The sequence below is a fragment of the Macrotis lagotis genome, chromosome 1 (assembly GCF_037893015.1).
Source record: "Macrotis lagotis isolate mMagLag1 chromosome 1, bilby.v1.9.chrom.fasta, whole genome shotgun sequence".
NCBI lineage: Eukaryota > Metazoa > Chordata > Mammalia > Peramelemorphia > Peramelidae > Macrotis > Macrotis lagotis.
Window position 1 is genome coordinate 558,842,173 of NC_133658.1, and position 18,790 is coordinate 558,860,962.

Consider the following 18,790-nt stretch of genomic DNA (forward strand, 5'->3'; position numbering starts at 1 on the left):
AGTTAGACAGATAATAGTTAGAAAATAGATAAATGATAGATGACAGATATAATAGATAAATGAGATGATCAAGTACAACAGAGATGACAAATGATAGATACAAAAAGAAAAATGACAGACAGACATACATCAACAGACAGACAGATAGAATGGCATACTGCAAAGACTGATCCTATCTGACCACACTTTCTATGTATAATATTATATAGATAGATCTAGTTATCTATATTTTATGTATATACTTATTTATATACACTTAATTTATGTATACACTTATTTATATACACTGAATTACCTAGCTGTGTGGCCTTGGGCAAGTCACTTAACCTCATTGCCTTGCCAAAAAAAAAAAAGAATGAAGGACAGGGGCAGTAAGGTGGCGCAATGGATAGAGAACTGGCCTGGAAACAGGACAACCTAAGTTCAAATCCATCTTCAGACCCTTAATAATTACCTAGCTGTGTGACTTTGGGCAAGTCACAACCCCATTGCCTTACCAAAAAATATATATATAATCAAAAACATGAAGGACAAATATCATCTTCATCATATATATGTATATATACATGTATATACTTAATATTTATATATACCGGTCTGACAAATATTTAGGCATTTACATATATATATATATATATATATATATAAATATACATAAAATATAGACAGATAGAATGACAGACTGCAAGGACTGTGCTAAATGCTAGAGATAAAAATAATCAAGACAGCATCTGATCTCCAGGAGCTTTGGTAAGAAGAAACTAAGAGGAGCTGGATGGGGGAGAGGCACATACTGAAGTATGACAAAGGGATGGTCAAAAAGTGGAGCATTGTTCCGGGCAAGATAAAGCAAAGGCTCATCTATCAGTGCCAGGGAATCCAAAGACAGATTTCAATATTGGCAGGTGGGGCAGGTATAGGGGCAGAGGAAGCACAGTAAGAATACAAAAGGTGGAAAAGTTTTTCTTGTATTCTTCTTTTGCACTGAATGAAAAATAAAGTCCCCCAAATGAAAGTCTTATTTTTAATGCCTCTTCTACTATGGGAAGAGAGCTGAGTCAGTTAACACTACATTTGAACTTTAACAACTAGATTAATGCTTTGATATTAAACAATATGATTTTTATGTACTATAAATATGCATATACGTTTTAAATAATGTTGACACTAGTTTATATTAGTTAAAATTCATCACTAAGTGATTTCATTTGAAATTCATTAAAATCATTGTAAAATTTCTTACTTTGATTATTAAATTGTTTATTTTTTAAACATCTATTTTTAAATTTTGTGTCCAAATTCTCTCCCTATCGTTAGCTCTTTACCCAGCCAGTAAGTATGTATGAAGCACAAATCTGACACAAATATTGTACAGGTCAGATAATCTGAGGTCAAATGATACTGAGCTCAAATACAGATTTTAGGACAAATGTACTTCACTATAACTTGAGGGCTATTATAACAATTCAATGTGATAAACCAACAACTCCTTATTTGTAAAATTACATCATGTTCAAATCTGCAACTCAAGTATCACTTTTCCTTCTATTATAATCAACCTTGTTCCTATAGTTCCATTCCAATGGAGAATATTTTTATATATTGTTAAATTGTATTTACTAGAAAGGCAGAATGGTTTAGTGAAAACAGATCTGTGTTCAAGTTATGCTTTTGATACATATTAGCCATATAACCTTGGGTTAATCATTCAACTTCTCTGTGGCCCTTTGGATGCTATAATAATTTAAGATATAGAGGAGTTACAGATCTTTATCAGTGAACAGAATTTCTGCCCTGGAAACTATTCATATTGATGAAATCACAGGTACACACACACACACACACACACATACATACACACACAGACACACGATACACATATATACACAACTGTATGTATATATATATATGTATGTATGTGTGTATACATATATAAATTTATATATATGCATATGTGTGGGCATCTTTATCCATTGCAATGGATAGAGCTCTAGCCCTGGAGTCAGGAGGACCCGAGTTCAAATTTGGCCTGATACTTGATGCTTACTAGCTATGTGTTCTTCAGCAAGTCACTTAACTCTGATTGCCTCACATCCAGGGCCATCTCCAGTTGTTCTGATTTCTATATGACCACTGGACCCAGATGACTCTAGAGGAGAAACTAAGGCTGGCAACTTGGCACAGCCCCCCTCACTCAAATCTAATTCATGTGTTTGGTATGGCATCACTTCCCTTATGTCATGGTCTTCTTCAAGAATGAAGGTCAAGCGGGACAGCTAGGTGGTGCATTGGATAGAGCATTGGCCCTGGAATCAGGGGGACCTCAGTTCAAATCCAGCTTCAGACACTTAAGTACCTAACTGTGTGTATTTGGGCAAGTCACTTAACCTCATTGCCTTGCCAAAAAATAAAAAAGAATGAAGGACAGGGGCAATTAGGTGGCGCAATGGATAAAGCACTGTCCCTGGAAACAGGACGACTTGAGTTCAAATCCAGCTTCAGACCCTTAAACCTAGATCCCATTGCCTTACCAAAATACATATATATATATATATATATATATATATATATATATATATATATATATATATTATATATTTATATATATATAATCAAAAAATGAAGGACAAATATCATCTTCATCATCATCATATATGTACTTAATATTTATATATACAAGTCTGACAAATATATAAGCATTTACATATATATATATACATAAAATATAGATAACTCGATCTATCTATATAATATACATAGAAAGTGTGGTAAAGAAATCAACAAATATGTGTGTGTACGTTTTATACAACCTCATGGGTAAGTCTGCCATACTATAGTTCGTAAATTATAAACTTTAACTTAGCTGATGGTACTCCACATGTGCTTCAATGACCAACAAATAGACATGCCACTGGAGGAACTGAACTGTATCAATCTTAACATTATCATCATAAATGCCATTAATTAGAAGGATGATTGACATGTTCTTCTTGGAGAAATAAATAAAAATATTCGTGGAGTTGGTTTTATCATCATTCAAAGTCACTAAGAAGTATCATAAATAAATATGATTTATGTATCTGTGACATCAATAGGAGGGGAAAATTATCTCTCATGCATTCCTTGGGCACATTTTTATTATGTCTTATATCAAACCTAACCTGTTGGTCTCCATCATCTTAGGTTCTCATCCCTCTAAAGATTGTATTATTGATCTATCTTCACAAGCCTTCCTCTACCATGCCATGGAAACTTCTTCACCCTGGAAGCTGAGTCCACCCTCTACCCCCTATCCCAACCATGTTACCCCTCTAACCCATACCCCTACTCCCTAACTACTATTACTACCTTCTATCACTTTGACCTCTTCCCCCCTGATTATCTGGTGCCTCACAGAACCTACATTTTAAGAAGGCTCAAGGCTAGTATGTTTCCATTCTTCTCCAGGCTATACAGTCCTGCTGATCACACAAAATTTTCTCTAACATGACCTTGTAACAAGAGTTTCAACTTTCCTGTCCTACCCCTCCCCTGCCCCCTGCTTCCTTTTATGGTAGTCATCTTCCATTAGACTGTAAGTTCTTTGAGGGCAGGGACTCTTTCTGTTTGTATTTTTATTTTAGCACAGTGATTGGCACATAATAAACACTAAAAATTGCTGATTTGACTTATGTCTCCTTCAAGTGAAGTGAAGAAAATCCTTTATAGAACCAGTTATTCCTTTCTCTCTTTTATTCCTCTTACACTAGTCAGTTTAGATCTGTGAATTGACCTATGTCCCTCTACCTCTCCCTTCTGATGGTACTGTTTTCTATAGGAATGTAACTCTACCTCCGGCTCTAGTTGTTTATCTCTTTCTCCTGAGTGCATGTCTCTAAACCATAATATTAAGAACCCTTGCTTCTCATTAGAACTTCATCTCTTCTCCCACTAATATTCTGTCATGTTCCAACTCTCTTCACCCATCTGACAGAATTACAGGATGCAAGTGATATAATAGGAAAATTTCAAAAAAAATCTGTAAAGACTGTATTTTAATTTATAATACTTAATAAAAACGGACTAAGATTAAGCAAAAATTTCTTCATTTCCTAGTTAGGAACCAGAGCACAGTGGGGAGAAAAGCAAAACATAACTGAATTTTTGTTTTTAAAAGGAGACTAAAAATAACTTGTGATCAGTGTTCTTAAATATTGTTCATTCTCAACTATATTTATAGCACCCACAAAGGTGGCTATTTTGGAGCCAAAAGGGAAAAAAGGCTACTATTATCTCATCCCTCTTAGCATTTTTCATCTTTATGCACTCCAAGTTTCTGTAAACTATTCCTTTGAACACCTGTATAAAAAGGGTCAGGATTATTTTTTCCCAGTCTATGGATGGCATAATAAAAAGGTTAAATGACTCACTTAGGGTTGTGGCTATGTGGCTATCTGGGACTCAATCCAAGCTCTTCTTTCTGTCAACCTAATCTATGGGACATACACATTTTCCAAAATTATTTTAGATCTTCCCAGGTGGCCTCAGAAGGTAGGATGTTAACACAAATCACAATCTCTCTCTCTCTCTCTCTCTCTCTCTCTCACACACACACACACACACACACACACATACACACACACACTCACACAAACTCACATACATACACACATACATGTATATGTATGTGCACATACACATGCAAAAACATAACTAAGATAAAAAAGATGATGGTGTTATGGATGACTTAGAGGGCTAAGAGAGCACAGTCAAGCTAATTATATATGATTGAGAGTTCATTCTGGTGTTATTAGGCAGTTCAGGAACCATATAAAGACTTGAAATTGTCTGAATTATACACATTGGCTCTCTTCAAAATGCCCTTAAATGAACAAATCACTTTCTTTCTCAACAACATAATCAGTTCTCTCAAATGGAAATTTTATGGGCTAAAATGAATACTTTTACTTCTACTAAAACCCATCTAAGTCTGATGACTTCTTAAAGAGGTAAAAGGGAGACTAATAATTTCTGTTCCCTCCCACAAAAAAAAAATCACAAAGAAACAATTTTCTTGCATATGTGTGTGTGAACAGTAGCTAAGACACAGAACTGAGGGAATAAAAGTATATTATGAGAAAAAATCTAATTGGAGACTATAAACTCCAACAAATGAGGAAACTGAGTCTAGAAGTAGTTAAGTAATTGCCCAAAATCACACAACTAGTAAGTATTTTATTAAAAACCAGATTTGAACTCAGGAAAATGAGTCTTCCTGACCCCAGACTTGGTGCTCTTTCCACTGTGCCACCTACCTACCCAGAAATGGATACCACTAGTCTATACATAAATGTTACATTAAAATTATAGCTTTTTTTTTTAAAAAGCTGCGTCAGAAGAAATGAGTTTAAGTCTAGCTCTGACATTAGTGATCTCGGACAAGTCTCTCAAATTTTCTGAACCTTAGTTTCCCTTGGGGTAGCAATTCTTATGCTACCCACTTGATGATATTGTTGAGAGTTCAAATAAATACTACTATTAAAAGATTTTTTAAAAGATTAAACACAGGTTTAAACAAAGATTAAATCCCTGTGACATTTGATTGTTTTGAGTTTGGCTTTGATCCCTGATTCTGTCATGTCATATAATAGCAATCTCTTGCCATCTACAAATTAGAGAAGTGTGCTTTCCAAATCCTCAGTCAAGTAAAAGATAACATTGAGTGTAACAGTCCAGTGATGCTGCTAGAAACTTCTTTCCATGCTTTTAACACATAGAGGGTAATGCTGTTCTACCAGAAAAGAATCAACTGACCACAATCAAGAAAGCAAGGGAGGTGACTATAGGAGTGATCATATACAGCAGCTGCAGCCAGTGGTCCTAATGAGAGCTCCTGTTTGTCCCTTACTTTGAACTTGCCTATAAGCAATAGCTAAAAATCAGAAGTGATCAGCCCCCCAGGCTGGGCCTATTAAAATCTATGATGAATCATTCATTAATAGTCACAGAGAGTCACAGAGTGCAGCTCTGGGGACACCTATCCCTGATTACTCTGGTTACATGTTCTCTCAGGTTAGCCTCCCTTGAGTAGAAGCTGGGGGAATGGGGAATTATGCTTTAATGTCTTTGCAGCTTTTAAACACCAAAGACTAAACAATGGGTGACTCCAGTGTCACAAGGTTTAGAGAGGGTGATGCAGAAACATTGTAAGTAATCCTTTATTTTTCTCAGGCATGCCTATGTCAAAGATTATGGATTATCCTGGTGGTCATTCTTCCTGGGATGCTGACTCCAACCAATAATGACACCATCCAGCCCACATATCACCATTTTCTCCATAAGAATATTGTGATACTTCACCTAAAATCTTTTACCATTATTAATTTTTATAAATAAAAATTCAGTCACAACTTCCTTTTCTTCTATACCTGAACTTCCAACTTAAAAGTTAAGAAATAATGTATTTGATGTCAAACTATACTTATATAAGTATTTATGCATATTATATATATACAAGGTACATATGTGTGCAATATATATATGTAAATATATATATATATATATATATATATATATATATATTCATCTCTCATATGGAGATAAAGTTGGGTAACTAGCTAGCCAGATCAAGATAGATTGATCTGAGATAAAGATGGAGAAAAAGTGAGAGACACTGAGAGAAAAACAAAGTTAGAGAAAGCCTGGAGAGGTATTCCACATGTCGTATAACAGATGAGTTTTTGAAAAATTATACACAAACTGAGTTTTCATAAAATGAATCATATTCTAAGTGAACTTTGAGCAGAATTTTTTGGAAGACTGAAAAATCTAGAAAGTCTCTAAAGTCTCAAAAACCACTTATTAATACTCAGGGATGATGTTTCAACTACTTTGACCAGGAAGACACATAAAGAAGAGAGTATAATGATCAAAAAGTATTAATGACCAATCCATGCATCGATAAGCATTATTACCATGATAGAATGATCACCAGAATGACTACTGAGTCTAGGATATTACTGTCAAAATAATTTAACTTAGGTTTGTTAGTAATAGTAGCACATAATAACAATTATATTAAATAAGTATTGTAGTCATATAAAATATAATATAGTAATAAAGTTTTATAGTTTATAGAGTAACAAAGCAGTATAATAAAATAATAAAAATATAGTACTGGTAGTAATAATACCTTATGTAGAAGCCAAGAGGGTGACAGGAGAAGAGCCTCTCTTAGGTGCTCTCTCTATATAATATTTCAAAATTCATAGAACAAGGACTCTAACTAAATTTTCAAGAGACAGAACCCACAGAAGGATCCAGTGAGGCATTTCTCCAGCCCAAGGTAACCTGTAAAATAGTGGAAAGGCTCTACTCCATGGGGTTAGAGGGGTTATCCTACAGAGTGAAGGCACTTAAGCCTCGCAGAGGCAGCCCTGGGGGGCCTGGGAGCCGGTGGCTCACGGCTGCAGGGGCAGTTTCCAGACCTACAGCCCGGGGAGCATTGGGCACAACTTGGAAGATAAAGTGGGGGGGCCTCTGCCAGAGCAAGGGCATGAAGCCCAGCCCTCAGGGCACTCATCGAGTAGCAGCCAAGACAGCCCAGATCCAGGAACCAGAAGTAGATGAGCTGGTAAGCAGGAGCCCCCAGGCAACTGAGCATTAAGTGCCCAGTATACCCAAGATAGGAGAGCATACAGAGACTTCCGAGGTCTGTTCTCTGTACCTGGAAGAGGACTCTGGGGCTCTGACCACATTCAGATACTGATCACAGTCTAGGCCCCCCATAGAACAACATGCCCCCCCACCTCAGCCCCATGGCAGAGGGGTGTGCTTGTGATCATTCACAGATCAGGAGGGAAGACAGAGCTTCACACACTGAGATCCTTGTCCTTGTGTGTGTGTGTGGAGGGTGTCCCAATAATACTCAAAAGCTCAGGAAGCACCCCAAGACCAGGCACAGGCTGGGAAAATGAATAAACAAAGGAAAAAACAGGAACACCATTGAGAAATACATTGTCTATGATCCCAAGAAGAAACAAAACACTCAAACTGAAGATGAGGAAGTACAAACTCCTGCATCTAAAGACTGCAAGAAAAACTAAAATTGGAATTAGGCTATGACAGAGCTCAAAAAAGATTTTGAAAATCAAGTGAGGAAAATAAAAGAAAAATTGGGAAAAGAAATGAGAAAGATGCAGGAAAACCATGAAAAAGAAGCCAGCAGCTTAGTCAAGGAGATTCAAAAAAATGCTGAAGAAAATAACATGTTAAAAACTAGCATAGATCAAATGGATAAAACAGTTCAAAAAGTTATTGAGGAGAAGAGTGCTTTAAAAAGTAGAACTGGCCAGATGGAAAAAGAAATAAGAAAGCTCTCTGAGGAAAACAAATCCTTCAGATGTAGAATGGAACTAAAGGAAAATGCTGACTTTAAGAGAAGTCAAGACATAATACTTCAAAACCAAAAGAATGAAAAATTAGAAGAAAATGTGAAACATCTCAATGAAAAAACAACTAATCTGGAAAAGAGATTCAGGAAAGATAATTTAAAAATTATTGGGATACCTGAAAGTCATGATCAGAAAAAGAGCCTTGACCTCATTTTTTAAAGAATTCCTACAGGAAAACTGCCCAGATATCCTAGAAGGAGAGGGCAAAATAGAAATTGAGAGGTTCCGCCGATCTCCCCTGGAAAGAGATTTAAAAAAAAACCTGCAGGAATATTACAGCCAAGTTCCAGAATTCCCAAGACAAAGAGAAAATATTACAAGCAGCCAGAAGGACACAATTCAAATATTGTATAGCTGCAGTCATGATCACACAGGACTTAGCAGCAACTACATTAAAGGCTTGTAGGGCTTGGAATATAATATCCCAGAAGGCAAAAGAGGTTAGAATGCAACCGAGAATCAACTACCCAGCAAAACTGAATGTCCTCTTCCAGGGAAAAAGATGGACTTTCAATGAACCAGGGGAATTTCAAATGTTCCTGTTAAAATGGCCAGAGATGAACAGAAGGTTTGATCTTCAAATACAGGACTCAGGTGAAGCATAGAGTAGAGGAGAAGGGTAAAATAGGAAGGACTTAATGATGATGAACTGCATGTATTACTGCATAGAAAAATGATATTGATAATACTCATAAGAAACTTCTCATTCAATAGAGCAGGTAAAAGGAGGTTTTATAGATGAAGCACAGGAGAGAGCTGAATTTGAAGATATAATATATTGTAAAAATGGAGTCAATGGCTAAAAGGGAAATGTAATGGGAGTAAGAGAAAGGAGAGGTAGAATAGGCTAAGATATTTCATATAAGAATTTTTTTTTTAATTACAATGAGCTATTGCAATGGCAAGGGGGAATGAGGGAACCTTCATTCTCATCAGAGGTAGCTTGGAGAGGAAACAGCATATATACTCAATAGGGTATAGACATCTATAGAAGAGATGGGGGACAGGGGGAAGGGGGAATGTGAGTGATGGAGGAGAGGGTGGACCATGGTGGAGAGTGGTCATATATAACACATTTTCTTTTTTACTTCTTGCAAAGGGCTGGCATTGGATGGCCTGTCTGAGACCACAGGGCCAGGAGGTTGTTGGGCCTTAGGGCTGGTATTTGGGCACAGAGTCTCTTGACCCCAAGGCTGGTGATCAGTCTGCTGTGCCACTCAGCTACCCTACAGCACATTTAAGAAGAGAGTCATAGTGAAAGGAGAGAGAAAATATAGTATGTGGTAGTGGGGAAGTATGAATGGAGGGAGTTGGGATCAGCAATGGCAATAATGGAAAAATATGGAAGTGGCTTTTGTGATGGAGTTAGCCTAAAGAATGTGATCCACCCGGAACAGAGCTGGTGGTGTTGGAACACAGACTGAAGCACATTTATCATTATTATTATTATTATTATTATTAGGGGGGAGTTTTCAGGGCAAGTGGGGTTCAGTGGCTTGCCCAAGATTGCACAGCTGGGTGATTGTTGGGTATCTGGGGCTGGATTTAAACCCCTGTACTCCTGAGTCCAGGGTCTGTGCTCTGTCCACTGAGCCATCCGGCAGTCCCTACTATTATTTATTATTATTATTATTATTATTATTATTGGTTTCTGAAAGGCAGTGGGGTTGGGTGGCTTGCCCAAGGACACACAGCTGGGTGATTGTTTGGTGTCTGGGGCCAGATTTGGGCTCAGGTGCTCCTGATTCCAGGGCCAGTGCTCCGTCCACTGTGCCACCTAGCTGCCCCTATTATTATTTATTTAATTTCAATTTCTCTCTATTTCCTTTACATTGTTGCTCATGAGGGTCTACATTTTGGGTGGGAGGGGTATTATGTTTACTCTTCTTTTTTTTAGTTTTGTTGTTGTTGTTGTTGTTGTTGTTGTTGTTGTTTTTTGCAAGGCAATGGGGTTAAGTGGCTTGCCCAAGGCCACACAGCTAGGTAATTATTAAGTGTCTGAGGCTGGATTTGAACTCAGGTACTCCTGATTCCAAGGCCAGTGCTCTATCCACTGTGTCACCTACCTACTCCTATGTTTACTCTTAAATAAGAATATTTTAGTAATGTATAAAAAAAATCATTTGTACAAAAATTAAAATATTAAAAAAATTTTTGAAAAAGTATTACCAAGTCAAAAAAGTTATGTAGTAATCTATTAACATAATATAGTAATATCATTTTATAATAATATAATGATATAGAGTAAAATTAGTACTAGTAATAACAAAATGCCCCGGTTTGTCTGTTTTGAAAGAAGCTGAAAAAGAGCAAATAGGCAGGAAGAGAAAGAAGAGGAAAACAGTCTATAAAGAACCCAAGCAAAGATCAATCCTTTGGACTGACCTGACAAAAACTACAGAGAAGCAGATTGAGGACAAAGAAGTCACTGGATTTAGTAGTGAAGTGTCTGAAAAAACGGGAGGGATCAATGTCAATGGATTGGTCTACTGATCACAGTGATTATCACTTCTATTTCTATATTTCTTTAAGCAATATTTAGTTTTCTAATTGAAAATGTCATAGTTGGCTACTCATAACTCTCCAACACATCTTCTTGGAACCTGGAAGTGTCTTTAAAAAAAAAATCAAAGGAATATCGTCTTCTATTTTTGAGCTTTTCCCAAATGATAGATATTTTACCTCTAAAATTAGGAAGATGAAGGAAAATGGAATTTCATAAATTGCTACAGCATCAACTCTTGACAAACACTACTTTAAAATTTGTACCAGGTTCCTCAGCAGCACAGTACTTCCCCGACCAATCCCACTACAATATTGAAGTGATAAGAGGAACCACTCTGATCCAGCTTTGTCTGTTCCCTTTTTAATTTATATTTACTCTAAATTTAATATAAACAAAATAAAATTAGCATTTACATATGCAATATAACCTGAAAATGATTGTACGTGAAACTGTGAATCTCAATTACATAACGATGTGTCATGGAACCCTTTAGCAATCTGGTATGTCTGTAAGTCAAGTCTGAAATATGTTTTTAAATAATTTAATGAAATACTAAATTTCAGTTAAAAGCTAGTGAAAATAAAAATATCTTCCCCCATTCAAGTTCAGAGACTCCCAGAAATAGGATCCCATGAGGCCCCTGGATAGGAATCCATGGAGTACAATTTGCTTTTCTTTTTAAATATATAATAAATTCAATAAGTAATTTTCAAAACCATTCAGTTTATTTTGATTCATTCTGTTATTTCTTCTATTCTGTTTGCTCTTTTTATTTAGGAGAGGAGGAAGATTGTCCCCAACTCTTGTTAGCTACCTCTCACAACTCCCAAAACCTTTTGGGGAAAAAAAATGAAAAAAAGAAAAACAAAATCCTATTTATAAATATGCATAGTCAAGTTTTTATAAATTTCCCCAATGGTCTTGTCCAAAATTGTTTATCTAATTTTGTATCTTGAGTACAGCATCTCTGTCAGAGGGATAATACAACATTTCTTTCACTGGGGACCAAGTTTTTCAAGTTCTCTGTTACAGCCAACATTGAAGGAGGTGGGAGCAAGAGAGGAAGGGAAGGTGGGGCAAAAATACTATTTAAAAACCCAATTCAAAATTACCAAAACTGGGGCTCAGAAGAGAATATTTCAAAAGGGGGAAATAAATGCAAGTAAACATTATTTTTATTAATAAAGAAAGAAGCTAAATAGATTTTGCCATGGAAGAAAGAATGAAAATCAGACAAAACCGTGGCAAAAATACTAAAATTGGAATCTAAAACCCAGGGTTCTAATACCAGTCACTAGCTGTTATGTGGGCTAACTCATTTCCTCCATTTCTTTATCTGTCAAATGAAAAGTATTGCACTAGATGATCTCTCAAGTTTCTTGTAAATCTAAACTAAGATCCCATGATGATGTCAGCCTGTGCTACAGATATCAAACCATCAGTGTTAACACAATGCTTTATGTGAACTGTTGAACAAAACAATATAAACTTGCAAAGGCTAAACCCTCCTTGACTTTGTCTTAGCAAAAATAAGATCCACATTATCATCTTATCTACCTCCTGCCAATATGAACCTAAGAATATCACTTTGATATATAAAAAAAATTATTGGAACACTAATAGGTACCATTTGATATATGTAATTTAGGTGAATGAAATTTAATTTCATATAATTTGTCTCAGAAAAGAGAGATAAATCCACATTTTCCCCAACTGGCTTAAGCCATTTTTTACCCAAGCTCACTAAGATGGATAATTAAATTTGAAAAGATCAAATGTATTGATTGAGCTAGGGGCCCCTTAGGTACTGCTAGAAGAATGAAACTGATGAAAAGGAAACATCACTTTGGTAGTTATTAATGCAAGGGTAGACAGATTTATAGGGAAAGTCTCAGGCCTGGTGGAGTTCATTTTTAAAAATATGATCTACAGTGCAGTCAGGAATCAAGGGTAAAAGCCTTTGAGAAATCCACTGGTGTGCAAGCAGTGTGTTGGCTACAGAAATCTATAACTTTTAATATTAATATCTGTATGAGAGATCAAAATGCCCCAGGATATCAACTTTTTGGAAAAGTCTTTTTTTTTCCCCAATGAAAAAGTAGACATATAAAAAAGACACATTAAACGTTCAAAGTTGTCCAACAAATGATTTCTTGGCTCTATGTACATAGTTGATGTGATCAAACTTTGTTATACAAACTAAAGCATTATTCAGCTCTTTGTAACAAATAATATACAAACTATATGTTTGTATTTATATTTATAGACATAAATATATGTGCCCCTAGATAGATAAGATGACATGTTAGTATTCCTAAATATTATGTCAGTATTTCTAAATATCTGATACCTTCCTTGATAATATTCCTTTCAATGTTTCAAATCACAATCATTACCTCTTAACCCCCAGTAGATGGTTTCATGAATTGTCAGTACAAAAGAAATTCAACCACTGTTTGAATGATCTTTGTGTGATAAATTGTTCCAAACCTCACTTACTATTCCCAAGACAATATTCATATGGTATATTTCTGGTCCAAATTTGAAACTTTCCCAAATCGGTGAGATTTGCCAAACTTTAAAATCTTCTGACAAAGCATTTACTAGAATTACTAATAATATATGAAGAGGAATCAAAGTAGGAATTCAGTGTACTTGTAAACAGGCACATACATGAGTAATGTAAGAAGCTTGGCTGTTTTTTTTTGAAATGAGCTGTTATGTGAAGAAATTATATGAAGTCAACTTTTACAGGCTGTAAGGTATTTCCTTCTCTAATTTATAAAGTTTCCTCATGAAAAGGAGCAAAAAGAGGTCTTTTGTATAATTGAAAAAATCCACATAAAAGAAAAATAATTTTCAAAGCAAAATGTCAATCACAAACAAATAGGAAGACAAAGGAGAAAACTTAGAGGTTCTCTTTTTTGTTTTTTTAGGTTTTTGCAGGGCAATGGGGTTAAGTGGCTTGCCCAAGGCCACACGGCTAGGTAATTATTAAGTGTCTGAGACAGGATTTGAACCCAGGTACTCCTGACTCCAAGGCCGGTGCTTTATCCACTACGCCACCTAGCCACCCCGAGGTCCTTGTAAAGGTTAAGGTATGCCTTAAGTTGTGGGGTCCTACAATTCCTTAAGTCATTTGCATGTGATTCATTAGGTTATAGTTTAAAAGGCTAAAACATACCAAAAAAGTAAATTAAATTACTATTTAGAGGTTATAGGATGATTAAATAAGCACTGGTGACTTCATAGCTAGTAGAAAATTGGATTTTGTCAATTTTCCCTTAGAAGAACAAAATGTTTTGAGCACCTGGAGGCTGTGATTTGTCAATGAGGATGCTGAAGAAACCAGGAGTAGAAAAGAAGAAACAAATGGTGGTGGGAACTGAACTGTGAAGACAACAGGAGGAAATAGCTATTACAGGACGAGAAAGATTTCAGCTGCTGTGCTGGAAGATACTGACTAGCTAGAGGAAGTTTGAAGTCATTAAATTTTTTTCTAAATTCTGTTTTTTGTTCTCCAGCACCATGCAGAGCCTAAGAAAGGTATAACCTCTCAGAAGTGCTCATTGCTCTCTACTTCTGATTTAATAAGGAGAAACACAAGGGAAAAGACAAGCTCTGTATTTATTTTGCTCTTAAAAGAAGCTACATCACAACATCCCATTGAAGGAAGACCTTGCTGGGCTTGTCTGCTTTACCTAGAAAGTAAACCCAAGAAGATTTGCAGTTCTCTACCTGATGGTAACATTATCTCAGGGACTTTTAGGAAGGATTGTGAGTTAAAACATATTTTTGCAGCTTTGTCAGTAAGAGAATATAAAAGGAACAGATTTATCTTATTGGGGAGCAGTGAGGACAAGATGGGTATAGTTAGATGAGCAATTTTGTGAGGTGTAGATTCTTCTTGAAAAGACCAAGGACATGAAAACCTATAGTCCAGGGTTGTGAGTAGCCCTAAGTGTATGATTTTCCTGTCTTTCTGCTTCTTTATAGCTTTCTATAAATGTGTTCCCAATTTCTGCATACTGTGTGCATCAATAAAAAATTATGACTCTCATTTAAATGTAGACTAATTTGTTCACTATTCTTACATTTGCTTTATATTGAATAACAGTGATGTACTGATTAAACTTATTATTTTATTTGTCTTATTTTAAGTATTCATTTTCTATTTAAGAGTTAATGGGAGGGGGCAGCTAGGTGGCGTAGTGGATAAAGCACCGGCCTTGGAGTCAGGAGTACCTGGGTTCAAATCCGGCCTCAGACATTTAATAATTACCTAGCCGTGTGGCCTTGGGCAAGCCACTTAACCCCATTTGCCTTGCAAAAATCCTAAAAAAAAAAAAAAAGAGTTAATGGGAGCAGCTAGGTGGCACAATAGATAGAGCACTGATCCTGGAGTTAGGAGGACCTGAGTTCATACACTTAATAATTACCTAGCTGTGTGACCTTGGGCAAGTCACTTGACCCCATTCATTGCCTTGCCAAAAAAAAAAAGAGTTAATAGTAAAGGGACTAGGACCTAGTTGCACAAAAAATATTTTCAACAGCTCTTTTTTGTGGAGGCAAAAAATTGAAAATTGAAGATATTCCCATCAATTAGGAAAACCTGGCAAGACTTAAATGAACTGATGCAGAACCAGTGAGCGGAACCAGAAGACCATTTTACACAGTGATAGTGTATAATGATCAATTGTTAATGAATTATCTATTCTCAGCAATACAATGATCCATGACAATTCCAAAGAACTCATGATGAAAACTGAATGCAGATAGAAGCATACTATTTTTTCACTTTTTGTATTGTTTTCATTTTTTCCCTTTGGGTCTGTGTTTTCATTCACAACATGACTAATATGGTAACATGTTTTCCAATGAACATGTATAACCAATAACAAATTGTTTATTGTGTCAGGGAGAGGGGAGGTGATGGGAGGAGAAAAAAATATGGAACCCAATTAAAAAAAAAAGTAAATGTTAAAAGTTGTCTTTGGACAGCTAGGTGACCCAGTGAATAGAACATTGGCCCTGGAGTCAGAAGGACATGAGTTCAAATTTGTCCTCTGACACTTAATAATTACCTAGTTGTGTGACCTTGAGCAAGTCACTTAACCTCATTGCCTTGCAAAAAAAAGTTGTCTTTGCACTTAACTGGCAAAAAAAATAAAAAATATTTTAAAGAAGTTAATGGTATCATAATTATGGGGGGAGGGGGTCAGGAGCTACAGTGGTGAGTAGGAGAAATGCATGCCCCAAAACAAGGTTACTCTTAGGATTGATTCTGAGCAAGTCTGAACTGTAGTTAGACAATTGGTGGTGGTCCTTCTCTGGGAACTCAGATTGCTAATATGAATAGAGGTTGGGGTGAATGAGCCACTTAGATATAGAGCAGGGAGACATGCTTTTGGCAATAGATGACATTATCAGGGCATAATAGTAATTTTTGGAAATAAATGTTTCTTTATAATCACATATGAGGGGTAGCAGTATATAGTAGATAGAAAGCTTGTCTCACAGTCAAGAAGACCCAGTCTGATATAAATACTGGCTTGGTGACTCTGGGGTACACATGATAGCAAGTCACTTAACCTCTCATATCCCCAAACAAGACCATAAATTGCAGAGCAAGTCCTGATCTCAATAGTGGAGGAATTTTCCTCTGAGAGTTTTTGTCAGTAAAATCACAAGTCCACCTATAACTCCCCCCCAAAAGGAATTGTCACAAGCATATATCATCTAAAATGAACTCTCATATAAAAACCAAAATACCTGAGAAGCACTAAAGTTAAAAAACAAATTCTCACTTTTGCTAATTTTTGTATTTAATGGGTCTCCAGAATCATATCACCATTGAACCACCATTACTGCCCAAATGTTTGTCATGCATGATTATTTTTAGCAATCCTCCTTGCCAATTCAATTTGAATTTTGTTTATATTATAAAGGTCTCTGCTATCAAAATCAATTTTTCTCACCTTGGCAAAAAAATGCAATTTTTTTTTGGCTTTCAACATCACTGGTTTGAAAATGAAAATATCTATGAAGATAATTTGAAGAAAACGCAGGTACCTGGGTCTGTAGAGGCAGTAAGACAGGTATTTGGTCTGAACTCTTTTAGTCTGAATGAATATCCTCATCCGAGGGTCAAAATACAACACGGATGTGTAGGCTCTGAATGACCATCGTTCTGGGAAACTGGAATATAAAACATTGAAGATCATAATGTGGAGTGAGTAATACAAACATCACTTGGAAAAGAGAGAAAAATCTCATGCCTAATAAAGGAATACATTACATGAGTTTACAGAGGTCACTATGGGAAGCTTTATTGCATCAAAGGAAGAATTTGGTTAAAGGGGTTTCATTTCTGGAACTCTCCAATACTTTATTAATGATCCTCTAAATGTCCAACATAACACAGATGATAAATGGTGCATTTCTGTAGTGGATAGTCATTGGGTTCTGTGTAAGAAACTTACCTTCTAGCAAGACCTACTCACTCAACAACAAACAAATCAGGGCTGTACTTAAGATAAAGCAACTTTAAAATGTCTGTTTTAGAAGAGAGAAATATAAAACGTTCATCTCATGTTTTTTTATTAAGAGCACAGAAGATAGAACCTCATTCAACAAATGGAACAAATACTTAAACTATGCACATGTATATTCAATTAGAGGCAAAAATTGCCTGAGGATGGAAGATCTCAGTAAATCAATTAAACCCTCAGTGTTCTATGTTCTAGGTCAGTCTCTAAGACTATAAATTGCACTTTCTATGTTCTAAATACCGTGATAAGTATTGAGAGTAAAAGGAACAATGTGAAAAATAGGTCTTTTCCATAAGTGGTAAGGAAGACAACATTCATTTTTTCCCCTTTGGGTCTGTATTTTCTTTCATAACATTACTAAAGTGGTAATATATTGGAGATGACAACATGTGCATATACAGGTATATACAAAATACACACACACACACACACAAAAAAAAGGTGATGCGATGAGGGAAGATAACTACAAATAGCTGAGAGGGGTGTGGTATCAGGAAAGATCTCCATTGGTGGGGCTTGATCTGATCCTTCAAGAACAAGTGATTCTTACAGATGGGGCTAAGAAGGCCTTGTTACAAAAGCAGAAAATTGAGTATTTGTAGATGAAGTATAGCAAGAAGACCTGAAGTTTAGACAAAGGAGGTTAAATGAATTTTCCCAGGGTCTCACAGTCAATTATGTGTCAGAGGAACAGTTTGAACCCAGATTTTCCTGGTTTCAAGGATAGCTTTGTGGATTACACCTGCTTGCTTGTCAGTCTAGCTATGGTATAATGCTCTGGTTGGCAAAGCACCCAACACCAAGTAGATTGAAAGTAATGACCTCCTTCCTGTGTTGAAGATTGCTTTCAATATAACCTTGCATTTATACATTAAATATGTACTTCCTAGTTATTTCAAAGAGTCTGAAAATTAAGATCCTGTTTTTTGTTTGCTGAATAGTACAACCCCAAAGCCTCAATAAGCATTTCAGAAAAAGTCAACATAAAGCAGCATTCACTGCTTGACAAAAGTGTTCATGACTTTTCCAAAGCAAGTGGCAGAAACAGCTCCAGAATCATAAAAACTGGTCTCTAGCTGCAGGTTTTTGACAATATGACCTGACATTTAACCTCTCTGAGTGTTAATTTTCTCATCCATAAAAAGAATGTGGCCATTTATGTTAGGGACCTCATCAGACTGTGTCATGAGGATCAAATGAACTCATGTCAATTAAGGGACTATATATAAAGGTGAGTCACAAAGCATCTGTATCAGGGTTCTTTCCATGCAGAAAAGGAATTATTGCTTTGGTTCTGAGTA

General features: G+C 36.0%; 1 protein-coding gene across 1 annotated transcript in view; it reads right to left on the reverse strand.

The window, feature by feature from the left end:
* Nucleotides 1-18,790, reverse strand: part of MORC1 (MORC family CW-type zinc finger 1) — a 239,002-nt gene that overhangs the window by 168,785 nt on the left and 51,427 nt on the right. Inside the window, exon 9 of the mRNA XM_074214443.1 lies at nucleotides 17,011-17,136. Coding sequence (XP_074070544.1) covers nucleotides 17,011-17,136 — 126 coding nt within the window. The remainder of the gene's footprint in view (nucleotides 1-17,010; nucleotides 17,137-18,790) is intronic.